The sequence below is a fragment of the Helianthus annuus genome, chromosome 10 (genome assembly GCF_002127325.2).
Source record: "Helianthus annuus cultivar XRQ/B chromosome 10, HanXRQr2.0-SUNRISE, whole genome shotgun sequence".
Lineage (NCBI taxonomy): Eukaryota > Viridiplantae > Streptophyta > Magnoliopsida > Asterales > Asteraceae > Helianthus > Helianthus annuus.
The window spans coordinates 42,570,834-42,594,263 of NC_035442.2; the positions used below are offsets into that span (position 1 = coordinate 42,570,834).

Here is a 23,430-nt window from a genome sequence, read left to right on the forward strand (position 1 = left end):
TCTAACTATGGATGGTGTTGACGGTGGTGGCAGCGGTGGATGGTGGTGGTGGCTGGTGTTTATGGTGGTGAAGGGGTATGGTCCCAAAAAACCCGCGCAGACCTTCCTCCAGGTCGCGCGACGGACCATACTCCTTAATCAATTATAATTCTAATCTCAACCTCGCGCGGGCTGAGTAACATTAGCCAACGTCGCGGGGGTCCAAACGAGACAAACCAACAACTTAGTATCCAGAAGTTGAGCCTCCAAGCGCCCGTACATTGCGCAGGCCAGTTCCATGTGAAGCATGGGCCGCGCAAGGATGCGGCGTAAAGACATCTTAGAGTACAAAAGGTACAAGTGTCAGATGAAAAGAGCCAATCCATATCCCCCAGGCACTGCTCAATCGTGCTCCACGATTATCTGACATGCAGGAGACAAAAAGTACTCACGGACGCCAACGTGGCACCAATCACGGGGCAGAGACACCTGCCCCACGATCTCCACTAACGGGCTGATGACAGAGACCGACAACAGCGACACGTGGCTCCACTCATGGTGCGTCAGCACCGAGAAACGTCCAGAACACAGAACGCACCGAGAAACGTCCAGAACACAGAACGCAAATACCCTGATCAAACGGTGACGATAGGCCACGCCGTCTCGCCAAACATCAGAACGCACCTAAAACAGCTCTTGTTCAGAAGCATGGATATTTTCGCCTGGACTCCGGCAGACATGACCGGTGTCCCGCGCGATGTTACAGAGCACTGTTTAAACGCTTATCCATCCGTTGAACCAAAGGTACAAAGGAGGCGCAGTCTAGGAGCGGATAAGACAAAAGCAATGAACGAGCAAGTTTGTGAGCTCTTTAAAGCATGAATTCTTCGAGAGGTGCGCTATCAAAGTTGGGTGGCAAACCCAGTAATGGTAGAGAAGTCAAATGGTGGATGGAGAATGTGCGTCGATTACACCGATCTCAACAAGGCATGTCCCAAGGACTGCTACTCCCTGCCTGAGATCGACAAAAAGATAGACTCTCTCGCACCATATAGATGGAAGTGTTTTCTAGACTGCTACAAGGGGTACCACCAGGTCCAAATGAAGCTCGAAGACGAGGACAAAACAGCTTTTCGAACCGACCTCGGCATCTTCTGTTACACAAAAATGCCGTTCGGCCTCAAGAATGCTGGCGCTACGTACCAGCGCCTGATGGATAAAATCTTCGCTGATGATATTGGGAAACACATCGAGGTTTACATCGATGATCTAGTGATCAAGAGTCCAGAAGAAGACCAAAAGCTGAAGGATATCGAGAAAACATTCAACTCGTTGAGAAATGTGAACATGAAATTGAATCCTGCCAAATGTTCCTTTGGTATGGAAGAAGGGAAGTTTTTAGGCTTCATAGTCACAAATGGCGGCTTCAAAGTAAACCCAGAGAAGGTTCAAGCGATAGAGTGGATGCCATCACCAAAAACAATCAAGGAGATGCAGCGGTTAGCCGGCCGCTTAGCCGCGCTCAACCGATTCCTATCAAATCACGCCGCAAAGTCATACCCTTTTATCAGCACCTTGCGCAATTGCGTAAAGAAACAAGAGTTCAAGTGGACGCCAGAGGCGGAAGCGGCTTTTCAGCAGATGAAAGAATGCTTGATCAAACTCCCTACACTGACCGCGTCATATGAAAAGGAACCACTCATACTATACTTATCTTCTTCAGATAAGGCAGTGGGGTCGGTACTCATGGTAGAAAGAAACGGGGTACAAACTCCAATTTATTATGTTAGTAGGGTGCTTACCGACCCAGAAACAAGATATTCAACAATGGAGAAGTTGGTACTGGCACTGCTTCACTCTTCTAGAAGGTTGCGCAGGTACTTTACAGGGCACGTAATCACAATACTTACCAACTTTCACATCAGCACAGTATTGCAAAAAACCAGAGACATCTGGGCGATTAGCAAAATGGGCGATAGAGTTGGGGGGCCACAACATCTTGTACAGGCCGCGCCCAGCTATCAAGGGGCAAGTCCTTGCAGACTTCGTCACTGAAGTTCCAGTGAAAAAAATCAAAGATTGTGAGATCGTTGAGACTCCCACGAAAGATACATCTGACGGAGTATGGTTGTTATACACTGATGGGTCATCAAACGAGGACGGCGCAGGAGCAGGATTGCGCCTCGTGAGCCCCGACAAGCATGAATTTACATACGCCATCAAGTTGGACTTCAAGAACACCAACAATGAAGCGGAATATAAGGCATTTCTGGCAGGCCTGCGCCTTGCCATAAAGATGGGAGCTCAAAATCTACAAACACATGTCGATTCACTTTTGATTGCTAGTCAAATCAATGGACTTTCCGATGCAAAGGGCGAGGTCATGGCCCTATATTTAGAACAAGCGAAAGAGTTACTTCAGCGCTTCAAGACATACAAGGTGGTTCACATCAATCGCTCTGAAAACAAACCAGCAGACGCTTTGAGCAAGCTCGCTTCAACCTCCTTTCAACATCTAGCCAAAGATGTAAGGATTGAAGTACTCAAGAATCCATCAGTCTTGCTGCGCAAAGTAAATGTAATCGAAGTAGGGCAGCCATCCTGGATGACTCCTATAATTCAATATCTGCGAGACGGGATACTCCCAGAAGGCAAAGCAGAGGCGAGGAAGATTCAAAACAAGGCCTTACACTATGAAATGAATGATGGTATTTTATACCGAAAATCCTATTTAGGGCCCCTATTGCGTTGTGTAGTTGCGCATCCTCAAGGTAACGATCAGGTAGAAAGTGTAACGGTCAAAAGTGGCTAGAAAGTGTAACGGTCAAAAGTGGCTGAAGGAAATGAAGATAGCGCACACTTTCTCCTCCGTTGCGCATCCTCAAGGTAACGGTCAGGTAGAAAGTGTCAACAAAAGTATCGTTGACGGGATAAAAGCCCGTCTGGGCACAAAGAGAAGAGGATGGGTCGATGAGCTGCCAAGCATCCTATGGGCTCACCGAACCATGCCAAAGACAAACACTGGCGAAACGCCTGTTAGCCTAGTATACGGCTCAGAAGCAGTCATCCCAGCTGAAGTTGGACTCCCCTCACCACGTTTGACGGCGGTCAATACGACTGATAATTAAGCAGAGCGTCGTCTCGACCTCGATTTACTAGAAGAGAGGCGCGAAATTGCGCAGATTAAAGAAGCAAAGTACAAAACACAGCTGGAAAGGTACTATAATGCGAAAGTCCGCATTTGTACCTTCACTCCAGGAGAATACGTCTTCAGATACAATGAAGCTTCAAACGCTGAACGCCCAGGGAAACTAGCACCCAAATGGGAAGGCCCATACTTAGTACACGAAGTGCTAGGCAAAGGGGCATACAAGATGCGCACGCTGGATGGACACATCATCCCACGCACATGGAATGCGCAACAATTGCGCAAGTGTTATATGTAGCTACCCTTGGCCCCGCGCCTTTACTTTGGCCACGAGCCTTTTCTAATTTCTGTTGGCTAAAACGCTCTACGAGTTTGCAATGTATGTCAGCCTAAGCGCCTGCTTCTTAAATGAATGGAAGCATATGTCTTATCTTTTCTCCTAGCATGATGACTTCTACGTTACAAATGCATGTTAAACTTTTGATTAGCACGAAAACACTTCAAAAATTACGAGCTATAGAGTTACACCTCTAGGGGTCTCCGCGAACTTAGCGCGAGACCAAACAAGTACATCCACACAAGAGCCACATTTACGTTTATTCGCGCTAACTTAACCAAAGTTTCTAGCAACAGTGCAATAATTGTAACTCAAAAAATGGAAAGCAAAACGTAAAAATCATATTCAAACGGCGCAAAAGCGCAACAATTACAAATCATCAACGACCTTGGCACCAACCCAACAGAATTCAAATTTCGAGGATTCTCCCGCCTACAAGTACTACAAACTTCATGCAGAAGATGCTAAAGCCGCGCATTGTCTGCAATTTCTCAAACGATCTTGCGCATTTCAAAACCAAAGGCAGTGTGTTAAAAGAACAAGCCTGGTAGCAGCGCCGTAGTAATCAACAAGCAATTACACGCGCGCCACCAACCAGGGTCAACCAAGCACCATCAGAGCATTTAACTTCTTTTTTCTAAGTCCAGAGCTCCAACCATTTACTTTGCGCATGGTGCAGCACTGGACTGGGGGACTTGAAGGGGTATGGTCCCAAAAAACCCGCGCAAACCTTCCTCCAGGTCGCGCGACAGACCATACTCCTTAATCAATTATACTTCTAATCTCAACCTCGCGCGGGCTGAGTAACATTAGCCAACGTCGCGCGGGTCCAAACGAGATAAACCAACAACTTAGCATCCAGAAGTTGAGCCTCCAAGCGCCCGTACCTTGCGCAGGCCAGTTCCATGTGAAGCATGGGCCGCGCAAGGATGCGGCGTAAAGACATCTTAGAGTACAAAAGGTACAAGTGTCAGATGAAAAGAGCCAATCCATATCCCCTAGGCACTGCTCAATCGTGCTCCACGATCATCTGACATGCAGGAGACAAAAAGTACTCACGGACGCCAACGTGGCACCAATCACGGGGCAGAGACACCTGCCCCACGATCTCCACTAACGGGCTGATGACAGAGACCGACAACAGCGACACGTGGCTCCACTCATGGTGCGCCAACACCGAGAAACGTCCAGAACACACTAACGGTCGACACCAGTGAGACAAAAGGCATATCCGTTCTATTGTCGTCTTCCGGCCCAAGGCCCATCAGCCCACATCCCTTATACCACTCCGGCTATAAATAGAACACTTCATCCACAGGTTAATTCCATTCTATTCCCTCTACTTTCACTCATTACTCACTTTAATCTCCTCAAGATAAGTTACTTATTCTCACGCCGGAGCGTGGTTAAGAGGGAAACCCCTATATTCCCCTCTTAACGAGCTAACGGTGTTCTGTTTTGCAGGATAATCAGTCATTAAGGAGCTCAAGAAATCAAAGAAGATTAACCCCTATGATAGAAACATAAACCAAACTAATTATCCCTAAGATTAGTTCCGTGTTTCTTCAGGTGGTGACAGGTTTGATGAAGAAGGGGAGGGTAGAGGTGGGTCCCACTTTTATTTTTTCAATATAAAAAGAGAATAGATCAAAATGGTAATTTGATATTTAGATTGAAAATCCTCAAAATACCCCTGTTTAAAAATGGGGTTTTTGAACGGAGTTAGACAATGTGATCAAAATGGTAATAAAAGGGAAAAACACTATTTGGACTAAAATGACAAATTTGTACAAACCAAGGACTAAAATGAGAATTTACTCTAATACAATGGGAAAAAAAAATAAAAAAAAGAGAGAAGGGCGTGTTTGAAGTTAATAAACGTTTGGGCTCCCTTCATTCAAAATTCAAAGATCAAAACCCTAAAAACTAAGGACAGAGGAGTTTAGTGTGAGAAATTAAGGGTTTGAGATCGATCAACTTTCGTTTTCTTTACAGCTTTCTGCAGGTAAATATTATATCCTTTGATTGTACTCCCTCTGATAGTAGCCCAAACGTTTAGTCCTTGAATGCTTCTGCAGGTTGAGTTTTCCATACCTCCCTGCTGGTCTTTTTGAGTGAAAAAACCAAAGGTTTTGGTTTCATTCCCACTTTTGATCACCATATCAACCAAACACCTATATAATAAGGAATCATACCATCCATGCATTCCCATAACGTCAACTAAACTAACGGTTTATATGTAAAAAAATGAAATAGTACTCAGTGAACCTTTTTGAATGCTTTAGTTTTGAACTTTAGTGGATTTTTAAATGCAAAGTTCATCAATTGTGAGTTATATTAATTGCAAATATTCCTTTTATGAGTTATGATCATATTTGTTAAACACTTGTCATTGCTAACTTTATCTTTCAGGTTAAAAAAATGTCTCAAAAAGATAAAGGAGCCGCGATTGGTATTGATCTTGGAACGACATACTCATGTGCTGCTCTCTGGTTTGACAGAAAAAACCGAGTGGAGGTCATTCCTAATGAACAGGGAAACAATACCACCCCGTCTTTTGTAGCTTTCAATGATTCAGAGTTATTGGTAGGAGAGGGTGCAAAAAACCAGATTGCAAGGAACCCTACCAACACTCTGTTTGGCAAGTCTTTTTTACTTGTTCTATATTTTTTCTTGGAATAGAGGTGCACAAGTGGGCCTGGCCTCAATGCCAATACTAGTCTTTGGCCCAATAGAAGCTCTGTTCAGCTTTAGCTGATTTTGGGCTGAAATTTCTTTTCTAAACTTGGGTCTAGCCCAAACCCTGTCCTAGGCCTGAAACTAGAAAAAAAAATGTTCCTTAGGCCGTGTCTCTTAAAATAATTATTAACTTCAAAATAATTGCGGATACACTGTGTATATATATTTTAACTTAACTTTTTTTCATTTTAATTTTAATTACATTATTTTATAGTAAAAATTTTAAAAAGGACACGGCTCGTTAGAAACTTTATTCCTTTTCTATGAAGTACAAGAATATATAGGACATGTATCTGTTTAGACTGTTTAGGCAAGGCTTTGTGAGCCTGTGCAACTGTCTGGAAGTTTTTTTTTTTTTTTTAATTTTGGCTGCTAATTGTTCTTGTTTAAATTACAGATGTTAAACGTTTGATCGGGTGCAGATACCATGATCCTCAAGTGCAGAAGGACATGGAGTCGTGGCCTTTCAAGGTGGTTGAAGGGCCTGCTCTGAAGCCAACTGTTGTAGTGGAGTTGAAGGGTGAAGAAAAGAAATATGCACCTGAAGAGTTATCTGCCCTGGTTCTCAAGAAGTTGAAAGAGTCTGCTGAAGCTTTTATCGGAAGAGAGGTAACAGATGCTGTCATCACCGTTCCTGCTTATTTTAACAACAATCAAAGAGAAGCAACAAAGGAAGCAGGAACCCTTTGTTACTCCTTCTCTCGTTAGGACTTGAAGTTCAGGAGATGGTAGGTGGAAGGCTAGAAAGGGGTCACATGGATATTATCATTCCTAGGAACACATCAATACCCATAGACAAGAAGAAAATATATCCACACAACAGCATATCAGTAGATATCTTGGTGTATCAAGGTGAGAGCAACAAAGTTAAAGACAACATATTGCTTGGTAAGTTTAAGCTTTGTGGCCTTATGCTAGATTCCAATGGAAGATCGCCCCTTGAAGTTTGGTTCAATATTGATGCTAATGGGATCCTACATGTGTCTGCACAGGAACTTTCTACAGGCCAAAGGAAATCAATTTCAATTGCTAAGACCTGAAATTGGGGTTTTAAAAATTAAAGGTTCCACTTACTTTTGGGGGGTTTTGCTTTTGATATGAAATGCTACATCCATATGTAAAACTAAACAACTTATTTTGTGTGTTCTAAGTACTAACTGTCATGTGTTGATCTGAAATGTGTCCAATCGATTTCTATTTTTATGTTTTGTAATTTATTTACATATAGAGAGTTAACTACAAATTTACCACAGTTTCACGTAGAAGCCAATAAGATTTATTTCAAGGCAATTGCATATTGCATTGGTGGTGGTGATCTAGAAACTAGTATGCCTACTGAATTGTGCAGAATGTGCCGAGCTCTCGTTAACCTCAAACACGACACATTTCCATATAAAACATGTAAAAAACAACAAAAAGCATTCACATCTTCCATCTTTTTTTATTAGAAACACACAAAAAGCAGTCACATCTTCCATCTTCATCGGCTTGTACCCAACCCAATCTCTACCCGCCGGGCACCACCTGTTGGACCGGTGACGGTGTAACCCGAGCAGGTACGCTATTCAAAAGGAGGTTACGGCGCAGCTTGTTGCCCATTTACATGCCATTCTTCTGTAATTTTAGTATCAACATAAATGACGATTTTTGTAGTTCTCCTTTATTAGAATTTGAATTTGAATCTGGAAAGTAGAATAACAAATGAAAAGGAGGAAAAAACTGCATCATTTTGAAACACGCAGTTTTATCCACTTTGTTAAGTCATTCAATTTTCAACGTTTTTTTCTATATATTCCTTTAGGCCATGGGGTATGGGGCTTGGGTTGGGGCGTGGGTTGGGGGAAAACGCCCAAGGCACCACCTCGGGTGGGCTTGGGTTGGGGCGTGGCCCTTGGGGCTTGGGTTTCAAGCCGGGCGTGGGGCGGGGGAAGCGAGCTGACATGGCGGGCTGTGTATGGCCAAAACAAAATAGCCGTTGGGCTAGCCGTTGGCCAACGGCTATATTAAAAAAAAAAGAGAAAAATGCTCGGATAGTCCCTGTGGTTTCGCTTTTTTTCACATATAGTCCCCAACTTTCTAAAATTACCTGAATAGTCCCCAAGTTTTCATTTTTTGTTCTCGGATAGTCCCTGGGTCTAACTTCAGTTTGTTTTCTCTGTTAAGAGGGTGTGAAATGACAAAAATACCTTTTCCTTAAAAGGCCAAACCATAGGGACTATCCGGGCATCTTCTTCATTTTTATTTATAAAACCCCACCACCACACTCCATCTTCAACCTCCACCCACCATCACCCTCCTCCACCCTCCTCCACCCTCCACCATCACCGCCACAATCACTCTCAATCTCTCGTTCCCCTTTCATCTTCCATACCAGAACAACATCAGCCGCACACCCCCTTTTCTCATCAGCCACATTGCACCGCTAACCACCACTCCCTAACGCACCCCGGACAAGGACCGCCATAACATCGTCGCTAAACCACCCAAGAACAACCACAAACAAGACAAAAACATCAGATCTGAAATGACAAAAGATGGCTTGTAGCTAGAAACAGAAACCCGAAAGACAAACTTACGCGTTATTGTTTTTGTCGATACACAACCAAGGCCAATGCCATGGGTTCAAGCGAAACCCTAGCTTTCTGCTATCGCCTCCCTTCTGCTCAGACCCGGTCACTGCCACCACCCGTCCGCCGTAACCAGCCGCCACTGTACCACACACCACTGCTCCGCCGCTGTGCCACCACCATCGTCATCACGTATCAATCACCCACCATACCTCCACTCGAATCACCTCCCTGCCGTTGCGACCAGGTGGCCGGAGACCACCCGTCTCGATCTCGCCTCTCTCTCCCTCGGTTCCCTCTCCCTCTCTCTCGGTCGAATCTCACTCTCTCTCTTGGTTATGCAGGTTATGTGTGTGTATATTGTGAGATAAAACTAATGGGGGCTAGGGTTTTGAACATTGATGATGAAGAAATGAGGAGATGAAGAAGAAGCCCGAATAGTCCCTATGGTTTGGCCTTTTAAGAAAAGGGTATTTTTGTCGGCTCACACCCTCTTAACAGAGAAAACAAACTGAAGTTAGACCCAGGGACTATCCGGGAACAAAAAATGAAAACTTGGGGACTATTCAGGTCATTTTAGAAAGTTGGGGACTATAGGTAAAAAAAGGCGAAACCACAGGGACTATCCGGGCATTTTTCTCTAAAAAAAAATTTAATTTTTCACCATAAAACTCACATTTTTCTTTCATTTTTTTACCACATTCAACCACATCTTCAATTCTCCTTCTACAAAACGAAAAAATGCATCGTTACAACTGTCCTTTTGACCCGAACAACCCGTATACATTCCAAGAAAATAATCCTAGCCCACCACCCACTCGTCCAATGGCTCGTCCATTTTTCATACACTCTTCTATGCCCATTGAAGCGAGTTATGCATCGTATATCGGGAATCGTGTGTTTACTAACTTCCCACACACCGACGATTCGATACCTACCCCGTTTACACAATCGCCCATCGACCTTTCACCAACCTCCATCGACCTTTCACAAAACGAAACCGTTCCCGAAACTCAACTACCCAATGATGGTCCTTCCGCATCGAAACCCATAAAAAAGAGAAGTCGTAAGAAAAAAACCGAGGCAGATAAAGTAGTTGAAACCGCCAAACGAAAACAACAAAAATGGGTCGTTGCTGAAGAAGTTGCATTGGCGAGGGCTTGGTGTCAACAATCTCAACATTCAACTTTAGGTATTCTTAACCTTTGTTTTTATTAATGGTTATTTTTTATATAACTTTGTAATATATTAAATTTTGTTTTTATTAAAATAGGAAATTCGCAACATTGAACCGCCCTGTGGGAATCAGTTAGTAGAGTATTTCATGAAGAAATGGGAAGGGAGGCTTATCGTGAAAACGATAGCTTATCCTCAAAGTGGAGCGAGATAAGCACCCAACTTACAAAATTTAGTTGTTTTTTAAATAAAGCAAAGCAAAACCCAAAAAGTGGTGAAACCGAAGCCGACATTTTGACAAATGCAGTGGTCACATTCAAATCAAATGTGGGGACCGACTTCCGTTTCATGCATTGTTGGGAGATTTGTAAGTTCCATCCAAAGTGGGCGAATATCCCCATTAGTAGCGAAACTAACTCGTCTTCCAAAAGGTCAAGGGCCTGGTCCCAAGCCCAATCTGATGCACGAGATCAAGAGTTTGAGGACCTTTTGGATGATTCGCCAAGCCCAAACCGGCCTGAGTATGGAAGAAATGCCTCAAGAAGGCGTGCTCAAAAATCAAGATATGGTACGGCATCGCCTTCCGCTGGGAGTTCTGGCTCGCGTAGGGGAATATACAGCGAGCAGTTGGATGAAATTTCATGTAAGTTGGATACATTCAACGTATTCTAACAACAAATGGCCGAAATACGAAGGAGCAAAGAAGCTAGAGATGCCCAGAAACAAAAACGGGATGATTTGAAATTTATATCCCAGCCCATTGATCACCTACAGGGTGACGAGTTACAACTAGTCTTGGCGTTGAGAGAAGAGATAAAAAAACAAATATAAAAGTTAGGAATTTTTTTTTTGTAATTTTCTTTATTTAAAAATATTAAAAAAATTAAATTTGTTGTTTTAAATAATATTCAAATAGCCCAACGGGTCAGCCCAGCGAAGCCCACCAAACCCACGCCCCAAACCCCCGCCCCCCATACCGTGTTGAATGTGGGTTTAGCCCATGTCTGCCAACCAAGCCACGTGTCAACTAATGCCCAACCCAAGCCTAACCCCCGCCCCACCATACCCCACGGTCTTAGGCCATGTGTAATCATAAAGCCCTTTGTTGGGGGTTGTGCGACAAGTGGCGAAAAGGTGCAAGAGAAAGCTTTATGGGGGTTATATCACAAGTGGTTGTAGTGGTAAGGGGTTATATAACCCCTTCTATTATACATACATAGGGAAAGATTCATTTGAGAAGAAAATTTAATTAAGAGTAAAAAGAACAAAGGGTACAATTGTAAAATGTTAAGTAGTTTTTCATTCATCTCATATTACTATCTTTAAGTAATTAATTACTCATAAAGATTATCATTCTTTACAGTGGCGGAACCACAGGAGGGTCAGGGGGGTCCATTGACCCTCCGGCCGGCGAAATCTCTAGTGTATAAGGTATATGAAGTGGTCGATTTTTTAAAGCTTAAACCCTCAAAGTCGTCGTTTTTTTAGAGCTTGCCCCTTTCCAAGTCATTTAAATGAAGTAGAAAAGTGAAGACAGGATGTTCAGATAATATTTCCGGCTGCCGGAGATGAAGATGCAAGGAGCTATAGTGCAGGTAACAAATGGTTGCTTTTTAGAAGAGGAAAGAAGAAGTACGGAAGTAAAATGCATTTTTTTTAATTGTTTTAGGCTATTTTAAAAGTTTGGCCCCACCAGGTAATTAGGTAATTGATTTAAGTAATATCTTCTACTTTTATATTTTATTACTTGTTTTTACTTTTTACCGGAGATTAAATGTGTGACAACTCATTCCTAAACACCGTGCAAGATGCCAGACATAATATAAGATTTGAGTTTTCATTTAGATTCTACTTATTAGTTTATTTTATTCATTTTGAAGTAAAAGTATCTGGATCTCTTATTATTGTTTTTTTACCATTTTATGTGTTTATTATTTGTTATCATTTCATTTTGTTTAAGTTTTATTATTTAACTTGATTTTTGGTTATACGTAAATATATATGAGTAGTTATTGTTTGGCTTTCTTTTTATTAGTTTGTTTGATTCAATTTGAAAACATGCTTTTTTATTATTTTATTTGATTGTTATTTGTCTATCTAAAGTTTAGTACTTGATTTGATTTTTTGTTAAATATATGTAATTAAAGAACATTTTTATCATGTAGAATTGTGTATTTGTAAATATACGAGGAAAAAGTATTGACTCTTTGTTAATAATAATTTAAATTCTTAAGAAAATACTACTAAAAGGGTTTTGGTTTATATCACATTGATGATTGATAAAAAGGATTACAATCGCCACCAATATATGTTAGTTCTCCTACTTGTAGTACGACATTTGGTTAAATTAACTGTTATATGCTAATGAATTTAATGAGTCATACGACCCCCCGGTTGTAAATTTCTGGTTCCGCCACTGATTCTTTACACTAATTCTTTTTGGCTACACACATAAAAAGTTATCCTACACATTTCGAAATTTATCCTACACATATTTAAATTTATCCTACACAACTTGTAATTTATCTTACACATCTAGTAATTTGTCCTACACTCTAAATTAATTTTTTTTATTTTTTTTAAAATATATATTTTGAAAAATAAGTTAAAAATTTAATGTAGTTAGCTATTAAAGAGGAAGACTACAAATTAATGATCTATGTAAGTTTACAAATATACCCTTATATAAAAACTAAATGCAAATATTAAATGAAGTAAAATGATGCATTCTTATTGGTTGAAACTTCTTTTTTTCTTCTTACAGAAAATTTCTTCTCATTTGAACTCTCCACTACATACATAAGTATGTATACATATGTGTGTGAGTGTGGGAGGAACATTGTGCAACGTTATAATTTTTGTGAGACTTCAAAATTCACCCCTATAGCGCCGACTGTAATGGTGTTGCCGGGCGCTATGGGGCGCTATCCCACCCTCCAACGCAATATCCAGCCCCACTACGGAGGCTCTTAGAAGCGTATAAATGCAAAAAATAATTGATAAAAAGAAAAAAAAATTGACATTATAACTGAGGGATCATTTATGTAACTCAGTGTAAACAACTAAACAAATGCCCCACTTGCGGTGTGCACATATAACGTATATTTGTGTGGGCGCTCGGGAGGCAAACATGAAATGGTACTAACTTTAATGTTATTTTACTAATTTCGTGAAAACAACGTTAAAAACGACGGATGGTTAATCATGTATCATGTGGTGACGTTGATAGCTGAAAGACATGGAGTACGTGCATCAATCAGTTTAAGTCCCGATTGTTTGGGTGTTATACGACATGTAATCGAACTTATCTATTTCTACGGGTAGATACCGCCCTACCTTTAACTTTGCTATTGCTATGATGATGATGATGAGTGTAAACAACTGAACGTTATCCAATATTATTATGTGGGTGTTTGGGATTCCTTCTCAAAAAGGACTTTTGAGCTCAAAAGGACTTATTAACCTACTAAAAGTTAAAAGAAATTCCAAACATCATCTAGAAAAGGACTTATATATCTAAAAGGAATCCCAACCACTCTGTGAAAAGGACTTATATGCAGTTTTTTGCCGAGAAGTCAATAAGTAAGAATTTCTTACCTATTGCTTCTCAAAAGTCCTTTTGAGTGAAAAGGAATCCCAAACATGCCCTATACTCGTTCTTCCCTGTCCCTCCCTAAAACCCTGTAGAAGAGGATTTTTCAGGTTCCAATTGAACCTCTTGAAAATCTTATCTTGTTATGAAATTCGCACCAAAATCTGCATAATTCAGTAGTTACTTATAACCATCAACTCAATTCTGTGCTTAATTTGTTTCTGTTTCCTCTTGTTCTAAAATGTTTCTTGTTGTTAGTGCAGGAACATGATTGATTTCTGGATGCGGCTGTGTGGCTAACAAATCGCCTCTGTTCTTTCAGGGTTAGGTTAGACGATGTCGTTTATGTATCTGATTATTAGTTAGGGCCAACTTATTAGTTTAAGAGTAGCTGCAAAAATAACTTAATTCAAATTATCTAATTATTTTACCCTAATAAGTTAATTTCAGTTCTTCCTTAAGGATTTGATACAGTTGTATTATTTAACTATATTTAGTAGAAAAAAATTACTTTGATTGTGAATTTTAGGCGCATTTTGAAAGACACCTGTTTAATTAGTTTACACTGATGCATGTTAATAATAAGGTTAAAAGAAAGATAACTAATTTAACTTCCTTTCCTGGTGGTATTATTATATGATGCTGAGTGTTGTTTGTATGTTTGTTCTATGAATTCTACAGACATCTCTTTCGGGTTCATTTCCAGCATCAGTATGGTAGCCAAAAGTTAGGTTAAACACCGCTAAAAGGGCTCCTTTATTTCCATGTGTAAAATGTGGAAAAAGGGAAAAGGACGAAGACTCTTCCGACAAACCATCTTTTGAGAAACTATCTGTTGAGCGTCCCCATATCATAGTTACCGAGATTCATTATCCGGGCAGGTTGAGCCGGCTTCTGGTGCTCGGGAAAGTATTCTCGGGCAGGATTATCTACCTGAAGGCACAGTCGGTCAAGCCCGGGCTGCTGCTGCCCCTGGGCCAAGTGATGCATCATCCGGAGCTTCATCTTACGGCAAAAATCCGGGAAGCAGAAGAAAAACGTATAAGACTACAAGTGCTGTTTCTGAGTCAACTGAAACGAATACCGGTTGTTGACCAAGTAGTGGAGGATGATGGCTTGTTTGAGAGATCAGAAGAAGCAAATGATGAATTTTCTGATTTTGTGGTTTATCAGAAGGAAAATGAGACGGATGAGTTGACTGGGTATGACCTTAACAAGAAACTTGGGCGCCCGCACCCGTTTATTGATCCTAAAGTTCGGAAGCCGATAAAGGAGCCCCTTACAAGTGAAGAGTTATGGTGGAATTGGAGAAAACCAGATAAGGAACAGTGGTTCAGGTGGCAGTGAAAGTGTCCCGATGCTGAAACGGTTAGTGACCCGGTTTGGCTTTATTTGTTGCAATCACCCATGTTTATAATTTGAATACTCTATGAGACAGATTAAAATACTCTATGAGACCGATTAAGTTGGTATATTTCTGTTTGCAGTTAATACAAAGTCTTTTACAATGATGAAAAAAACATGCTCATATTTGGATATTGCAGTTCATTTTTAATAAGCGGCTATATAAATGTTCATTGTTTTTGTTTGATCAACAGGTGTTTCTCAAGGCCATGGCAAAGAGTGGGCAAATTAAGCTTTACATTAGGGGAGTGGGGGTGGTATCACTTGCAAAAATTCTATCACTCACAAACATCCAATCAAGTTCCGCCATGTCATCAACCATTTTTCCATCACTCACATCCTTTTTAGTGGCACTGGGCATCACTCACAACACCCAACATTAAACCCTCACACCCCTTCACATCCATTTATCACTCACACCCCCATCACTCGTTGATTTTATCACGGATTCATGGCTATCACTCGTGGACTTTGTAGGTGGCGGTGGAATTTGTGTTTGTTCCACGTGTGGAACATTGCTATCACGGGGGATAACGTAACCTCCCCCACTTCCCTTATAGATAAGAAAAAGAAGGCCCAATAGCATACTACTCAGAACAGGTGAAAGCCTGGTAAAAGATACATCACGTGAAGGCTAGGGGTGGCAAAATCAACCCATGCATTCAACTTTGGGTTAGGATGGGTATTTTTTTGTAGTAAATGGGTTAAGTTGGGTTAACAAGAATTGTTAAATGGGTCAAGATGGGGAACTTTAAAAAATAACAAAATAACATGTGGGTCAGGATGGGTTTTCTTCTATATTACTTACAGGCAACAATTCAATAAAAACAAGTTGAATTACATGTAAAAATTGAGGTCGAAATGATATTAAATGTCAAAATTCAACTTAAAATCTCACAATTGCCGATACATTCTCCAGATCAGAACAAAATTTGTGTTCAGCGGACGAAATATAAGAAAATATTAAGCCAGCCAGAATCTCCATTTTAAAAAAAATCCAAGTAAATGATCAGATCTATAAATCGATTAACAGTCAAAAATCAAAATCTAGCAGAATAATAATAAAGTTTTAAAATGAATAATAGTTGAGGCTCAGATCTGTAAGAAGAAGAAGAAGCAAAGAGGATAAAACCACCGCCATGGCTGCAAATCAACCTGGCAAACGGGTCGGGTTGGGTCGGGTCATGGGTCAAAACGGGTTCTGGTCGAAACGGTATTGGTCGAAACGGTACGGGTCGAAACGGTTCGCGTCGAAACGGTACGGGTCGATACGGTTCGAATCGAAACGGTACGGGTCGAAACGGTTCGCGTCGAAACGGTACGGGTCGAAACGGTTCGCGTTGAAACGGTACGGGTCGAAACGGTTCGCGTCGAAACCGTACTTGTCGAAACGGTACGGGTCGAAACGGTTCGATTCGAAACGGTACTGTTCGAAACGGTACGGGTCGAAATGGTTCGATTCGATTCGAAACGGTTCAGGTAGAAACGGTTCGGTTCAAAACGGTACGGGTCGAAACGGTTCAGGTCGAAACGGTTCGGTTCGAAACAGTACTGGTCGAAACGGTACGGGTCGAAACGGTTCGCGTCGAAACGGTACGCGTCGTAACGGTTCGCGTCGAAACGGTTCACGTCGAAATGGTACGGGTCGAAACCCATCTTCTAATATTTTAAAAAAATTTTGATTTTTTTTAATTTTTTTGATTTTTTTTTAATTTTTAATTTTTTTTATTTATTTATATTTTTAGGCTATCATGGCCTTGACAAAAACACATCTTGACCTAAACCCATTCTAACCCATTTTTTAATAAACCCATTCTAACCCAAACCCATCCTAACCCATACCCATCCTAACCCATTACCCAAACCTACCCAACCCACCCATTTTGCCACCCCTACGTGAAGCTATTCAAAAACATTATGAGGAAACCAGTGAAGACGAAAACACACAACTTATGGAAATGTTTTATCGTCAAACTGCTCGTGAGTATCGTATAATGATGGGTACTGATTAACGTGTTTCTAGAGATCCATTGGCTATGCGAATGAAAGAGGTGATGTTTCATACCATCTCATACATTGGAACATGTGAATCTCTTTAACAAATCTATAAATTGGATGAATCTGAATACGTTAAGAAATCTATAAAGATAGCAATAAGTGTTACGTTATGATATATATGATCACTATTACATTAATGATGTTGTGTTTTTGTTTATAAAGAAAATTTATTGGTGACATCTCACTTTTATAGATAATACAAAATGAGAAAAATAAGGATTTGAATATTTTTATGTAATTATAAACTATAAATTATAGCAAACATGAAAAAGCGACTGAGATTTGAGTGATATAAAGTTTTAAACCATTATATGAGTCAATTAGTTTGTGGGGACAACCCACCATGCTAAGTAAAGCAACATGCACAAAAAAGAACAACACTTATTTGTTTAAAAGTTAACACTAGTGTGTTTTTTATATGTTATGTGTGTACGTATATATTCTTAGAAAAGAAAAGGGTGAAATATAAAAATCCTAAGTAAGAAAGAAGGGCATGTTTGAAATTGATAAACGTACAATTTCAAAAATCAATACCATTTGCAAAAAGAAACTAAGGGCAGAGGAGTTTAGTGTGTGTAATCAGGGGTTCCAGATCAACCAGCTTCGTTTTCTGCAGGTAAATATATATTACTGGCTGTAGTTTTAGAAAAGAAAAACAAGGGGAAAGAATACTTGTTTTTTTTGTGCAGGTTTTGAGTTGGGAGGAAGAACACAACAAACTAACTATTATTTAGCTATACACAAAAAAACTCATTGTTTAGTAACTTGTAACTGCTTATATGTACTTATTGTGTATGCATTAATTTTGATGTTCACAAAATCACCTCTCCTCTTTAAAAGTTTTTGGTTTCATTCCTAATTTGAAAACACCATACTTATATGTAAAAACTTAGTATCTAGTAATTATAAATTGGCCAGCTCATAGGATCTTAGTGAACCAATTTTCTTCTATGGTCTAGTCTACAACTTAAGTGGATCTTCATGCAGTGGATTAAGGGTTGAATCCTAAGTTCATCAAGTGTGACTTTTAATACATGCATTATTATATATATCAAATGTTATTGATACGGTCAACTGGTCCATCACATATTTCTCAGCACATGTTTATTTCATATTTCAACATGTTTATTCACTTTCTTTGTCAATCGTGTGTAGTTAATTAAGGGGAGAGTGGGATGCCATTTCTCACCCACGTTTAGGGGGGACGGGGCGCCCCGTTGTCGTCCATCTTTCATGCGTAGAACTCGGTGGAACACCGCCGCCGGTGGTCTTGATCACGCGTGAATAATTAAACGCGTTACAGGGACTACGCGTTGTACATGTTTGTGTGGTGAGTGATGGGCATTTCCACTAAAATCCATCACTAGTGATGGAATAATGCTCGATGACATGGCGGAACTTGATTGGATGTTGTGAGTGATGAGTGTGTGGTGAGTGATGGGCGCCCCTACCCCCCTTAGGAGTAGTTTGTTTGTGAATCCTATTTATGGGGTTGTGTTTTCCAATTCAATCCAGCTGAGAAATTAAGTCTAAATTACCTCTCGTTTTCTTTCAAGAATCCCTTCTATTTTCTGGCCATTTGGGAATTGAAATCTGATACATATCAGTTATGTATACATCCAGTGGGATATTAAAGTCCTTCAGTAATTCTTTATAATGTTTCCTTTCAGGTTAAAAAAATGTCTCAAAAAGATAAAGGAGCCGCGATTGGTATTGATCTTGGAACGACATACTCATGTGCTGCTCTCTGGTTTGACAGAAAAAAGCGAGTGGAGGTCATACCTAACGAACAGGGAAACAATATCACCCCGTCTTTTGTAGCCTTCAATGATACAGAGTTATTGGTAGGAGAGGGTGCGAAAAACCAGATTGCAAGGAACCCTACCAACACTGTGTTTGGCAAGTCTTTTTTACTTTATGTTCTAATTTTAATTACACTTTTACATAATATTATAGTAAAACTTAAAAAAAGACACCCCGTTAGAAACCCTTTTCCTTTTCTGTAGAAGGACCAGAATTATAGGACAGGTCCTGTTTGGACTTATCAGAACAAGGCTTGTGGGCCCATGCAATTGTCTGGAAGTTTTTTTTTTCTTTTTTTTTTTCAAATTATTGTTGCTAATCGTACTTGTTTAAACTACAGATGTTAAGCGATTGATTGGATGCAGATTCCGTGATCCTCAAGTACAGAAGGACATGGAGTCATGGCCTTTCAAGATCGTGGAAGGGCTTGCTGAGAAGCCAACCGTTGTAGTTAAGTTGAAGGGTGAAGAGAAGAAATATGCACCTGAAGAATTATCTGCCATGGTTCTCAAGAAGTTGAAAGAGTGTGCCGAAGCATTTATTGGAAGAAAAGTAACAGATGCTGTGATAACTGTTCCTGCATATTTTAATAACAATCAAAGAGAGGCAACAAAGGAAGCAGGAACCCTTGCAGGCCTCAATGTGCTGCGATTGATAAATGAGCCCACTGCAGCTGCAATTGCTTACGGTTTGGACCATATGGCTGACCAAACATGGCATAATGATAAAAACGTTTTGGTCTTTGATTTGGGCGGTGGTACCTTCGACGTGTCGCTTTTGAAAATCAGTAAAACGGGAGTGATTGATGTGAAAGCGGTCGGGGGTGATACTCATTTAGGTGGTGAGGATTTTGATAGGACACTTGTTAACTACTGCATAAAAGAGTTTGAGAAAAAACACAGGGAGGATTTAAGAGGAAATCCAAGAGCAATGGGGAGGTTGAAAGTCGCTTGTGAGAAAGCAAAGAGGGATTTGTCGTCGACTGCTTGTATGGGGGGATTGACTTTTCCATTAAAATCAGTCGAGCCAAATTCGAGGAACTAAATTCAAGTTACTTTGAGAAATGCATGGAACTGGTGGAGAAATGTTTGTTGGATGGAGAGATAAAGAAGAAGGATGTAGATGAGGTGGTGGTTGTTGGGGGGTCAACTAGGATTCCCAAAGTACAAAGATTGGTGGAGGAGTTTTTCGTTGGGAAGACTGTTTGCAAGAACATGAATGGTGATGAGGCTGTAGCTTTTGGTGCTGCAATATTGGCTGCAAAGTTAAGTGGAAATAATGATAATGCAGTGTGGGACACTGTGCTACAGGATGTCACTCCTTTCTCACTGGGAATCGAAGTGGATGATGATCATGAAAAATGTTATATGCTTGTAATTATTCCTAGGAACACGTCCGTACCCGCAAGCAAGAAAAAGATAGTTAATTCACGCAAAGGCTCAACATTAGTAACTATCTCGGTGTATCAAGGAGAGGACAACAAAGTTAAGGACAACATATTACTTGGCAGGTTCGACCTTGGTGGCCTTACACCAGGTGTTAATGGGAAGTCGCAACTAGAGGTTTGCTTCAAAATAGATGCTAATGGGATCCTTCATGTGTCTGCACAGGAGATATCCACAGGTCAAACAAAATCAATTACAATTACTAGGAACTGAAATTAAGGTTCTGAAAAAGGTTCCACTTACTTTTGGGGGGGTTTTGCTTTTGATATGAAATGCCACATCCATATGTAAAACTGAACAACTTATTTTGGATGTTCTAACTATCATGTGTTGATCTGAAATGTGTGCATTCGTTTTCTATTTTTATGTTTTCTATTTTGCTTACATTCAAAAGAGTAAACTATGGATATAGTTATTGTTTAACATAGTTCCATGCATGAGCGATAAGAACTATTTCAAGGCAATTGCAGATTTGATACTGAGAAGTCCTAGAACTAGAAAAGTGAGGGAAAGATTAGAACACATAGTTATCTTGAATGTGCCAAATTCTCGGTTAAGGTCAGACACTACATATGTGTCCATATGAAACATGAAAAAAACACCAAAACAAGCCTAGTGAGTCCTACTAAACCTGTTTATGTCAAAGGGCCCATGATGAAACATGTAAAAGAATGGCTTGTAGGTCATTTTAATCAAAATCCTTGCATTTTTTCTTAATGTTAAAGATAAGGCTCTATATAACAAATCCAATGTGAAAGCTCTAGTCATTTTTCTTTGTCCCAATTCAACTATCGAAAAATCACTTCTTGTTGGGAAATCTCCACCTCAATTTTCAGAATTCAGTAGCTAATTGTAATCATCAATTAAATTTTGTGCTTGATTTACTTCTGTTTCTTTGCGTACTGAAATGGTTCTTGTTGTTTGTGCAGATATAATTCAGGAAGATGATTTCTGGATGTGGTTGTGTGCCTAACAAGTCTCCTCTGTCATGTGTAAAAACTTTTTAGTTAAGACTTGGGTTAACACATTTTTCTGTTAACTAAGAAAAAATATTGTCATATAACGCCAATTCAGCACGGTTCTATTAACTAAATTTCTCGTTAACTAAACCGCAATCATTTAAGAATCATTATTCAATTATTTTTTTTTATTTAGTTAAAGATTAATTTTATCTTTTATACTAATAAACAAAAATCTTTTTGTACACATGTCACTCTCTGGTGTCTCCTTCCTTTTAATAATAGTAGTACATATTAATTTTTATACACAAAATATAATATAATATTAATTAATATAGTTAGAGATAAACGTATAAATTCAAATTTAATTAATAATTATCTATAACAAATATAAATGTATCAAGTAATATAATAAGTATAATATTATTTAATATATTTTAATTTTTATACACAAAATATAATATAATATTAATTAATATAGTTAGAGATAAACGTATAAATTCAAATTTAATTAATAATTATCTATAACAAATATAAATGTATCAAGTAATATAATAAGTATAATATTATTTAATATATTTTAATTTTTATACACAAAATATAATATAATATTAATTAATATAGTTAGAGATAAACGTATAAATTCAAATTTAATTAATAATTATCTATAACAAATATAAATGTATCAAATAATATAATAAGTATAATATTATTTAATATATTTAGAGATCAAACGTATAATTTCAAATTTAAGTAATAGTAAATTACTTTTTGAGTCCCTATGTTTTAGTGGTTTTAACAATTTGAATACAAAACAAAAAAGTTTAACGTCCTAAGTCTCTAACCGCTCATTCACACCCCCTGTAAAAAAATTCGAAAAACCTTTTGTAAGGCCAAGTTCTCTAAATTCTCACAACTTGTCGAAATTTTCATTTTACCCTAACCATATATATTTGTTAAGATAAAATATTTTATTTGGATATAAACAATAATCACTAATAAAGTATCAAATCACATGTACAAGTACTTATAGTATATAACTTAGAAAACTAAAGTTACAAGCGGATTATCTAAATAAAGTACCAAATTATCTTTAAAGCGAACACTAAATGGTTTTTAAAAGACATTTTTTTTTACTATTAAGTATATAACATTATATTTACTTAAGCCGTGTAATACACGTGTTCAATATTTTCTTCCAATTTTAAATTTATGTTACTATCAATATGTTTTCATCTTAAAAAATGGTCCAACTTCCTAATAACATTGAGCTTTAAATATTAAACTTAATTTCAATCATATTACGCAACTAAAGACATTATCATCATGCTAAATAAAGACAATATATAATATTATAAAAATTTTAATTTGAATATTTAAATGTCAACTACTAATTAAAAAAGTTGTTGTAGACGCTCAAATTTATAGTTTATAAAAACTTTAGTCCTACTTTTTTAAACGTATACTTTATTTTTAGTATGATTTTTTTAATATGTAATATTTTCTATATAATGATAATATTCGTATCTTGTCTCATGATCCATATATCTAAAAGTAGTATTTATATCAAAGTATTTATTATATCATTAATATACATAGTAGAATTTAACTACAATTCATTTACCATAACCTCATAACTTATAATTATTTTTAAAAATACTTACAATTTTACGATCATTATTTTTTTATTTTTTAGTGTTACTTCTTTTGAAGACATAATAAAACGGATTGTAGTATCTCAAAAGAGAAATGAAAACATAGAAAATTATTTTGAATAGAGAAAATATAACTGTTCTTTTGTTTTACTATTTTATCTAAATAAGTCATTTCATTAATAAGGATTATATACAAGTTTATAATTTACATTTTTTCGTCATTTAACCCGTGTAATACACGGGGTTGTAAGCTAGTAGTATAATATATTTAGAAAACATATTTGGGTATGTTTGGCAAAAGTAGCTGGTGGCTGAAAGCTGGTAGCTGTAGCTTTTTAGATATATTTGGTGTTTGGTAGAGTAGCTGAAGCTTTTAATAAAATGTATAAAATGACTAAAATGGACATAACTAAAAATTTAGAACTGCATTAAAAAGTTCCTTATTTTTAGAGGTTAAATTAGTCATTTTTTTCCCTAAAAGCTTGTAGCTCCTTCTAAACGCTACTAACCAAAAGCTTCAAGCTCCTAACCTAAAAACTTAAAGCTCCTTTAACCAAACAAGATTTTT

At 38.5% G+C, this 23,430-nt stretch overlaps 1 protein-coding gene, 1 long non-coding RNA gene and 2 pseudogenes across 2 annotated transcripts; all 4 read left to right on the plus strand.

The window, feature by feature from the left end:
* The first annotated feature begins 1,080 nt into the window (after positions 1–1,080).
* On the plus strand, positions 1,081–2,791 carry LOC110882401. Its single transcript, XM_022130433.2, has 2 exons — positions 1,081–1,856; positions 1,987–2,791. Exons 1-2 carry the CDS (start codon positions 1,081–1,083, stop codon positions 2,789–2,791), a joined length of 1,581 nt encoding a protein of 526 aa, XP_021986125.2.
* A 3,746-nt stretch (positions 2,792–6,537) lies between these two features.
* Positions 6,538–7,408, plus strand: LOC118483316. The gene is made up of 2 exons (XR_004870321.1): positions 6,538–7,091; positions 7,196–7,408. It is a non-coding gene; the product is annotated as an uncharacterized LOC118483316 (long non-coding RNA).
* Positions 7,409–8,819: 1,411 nt separating this feature from the next.
* Positions 8,820–16,192, plus strand: LOC110882402 (annotated as a pseudogene).
* Positions 16,193–16,682: 490 nt separating this feature from the next.
* Positions 16,683–21,352, plus strand: LOC110885595 (annotated as a pseudogene).
* The last annotated feature ends 2,078 nt before the right edge of the window (positions 21,353–23,430 follow it).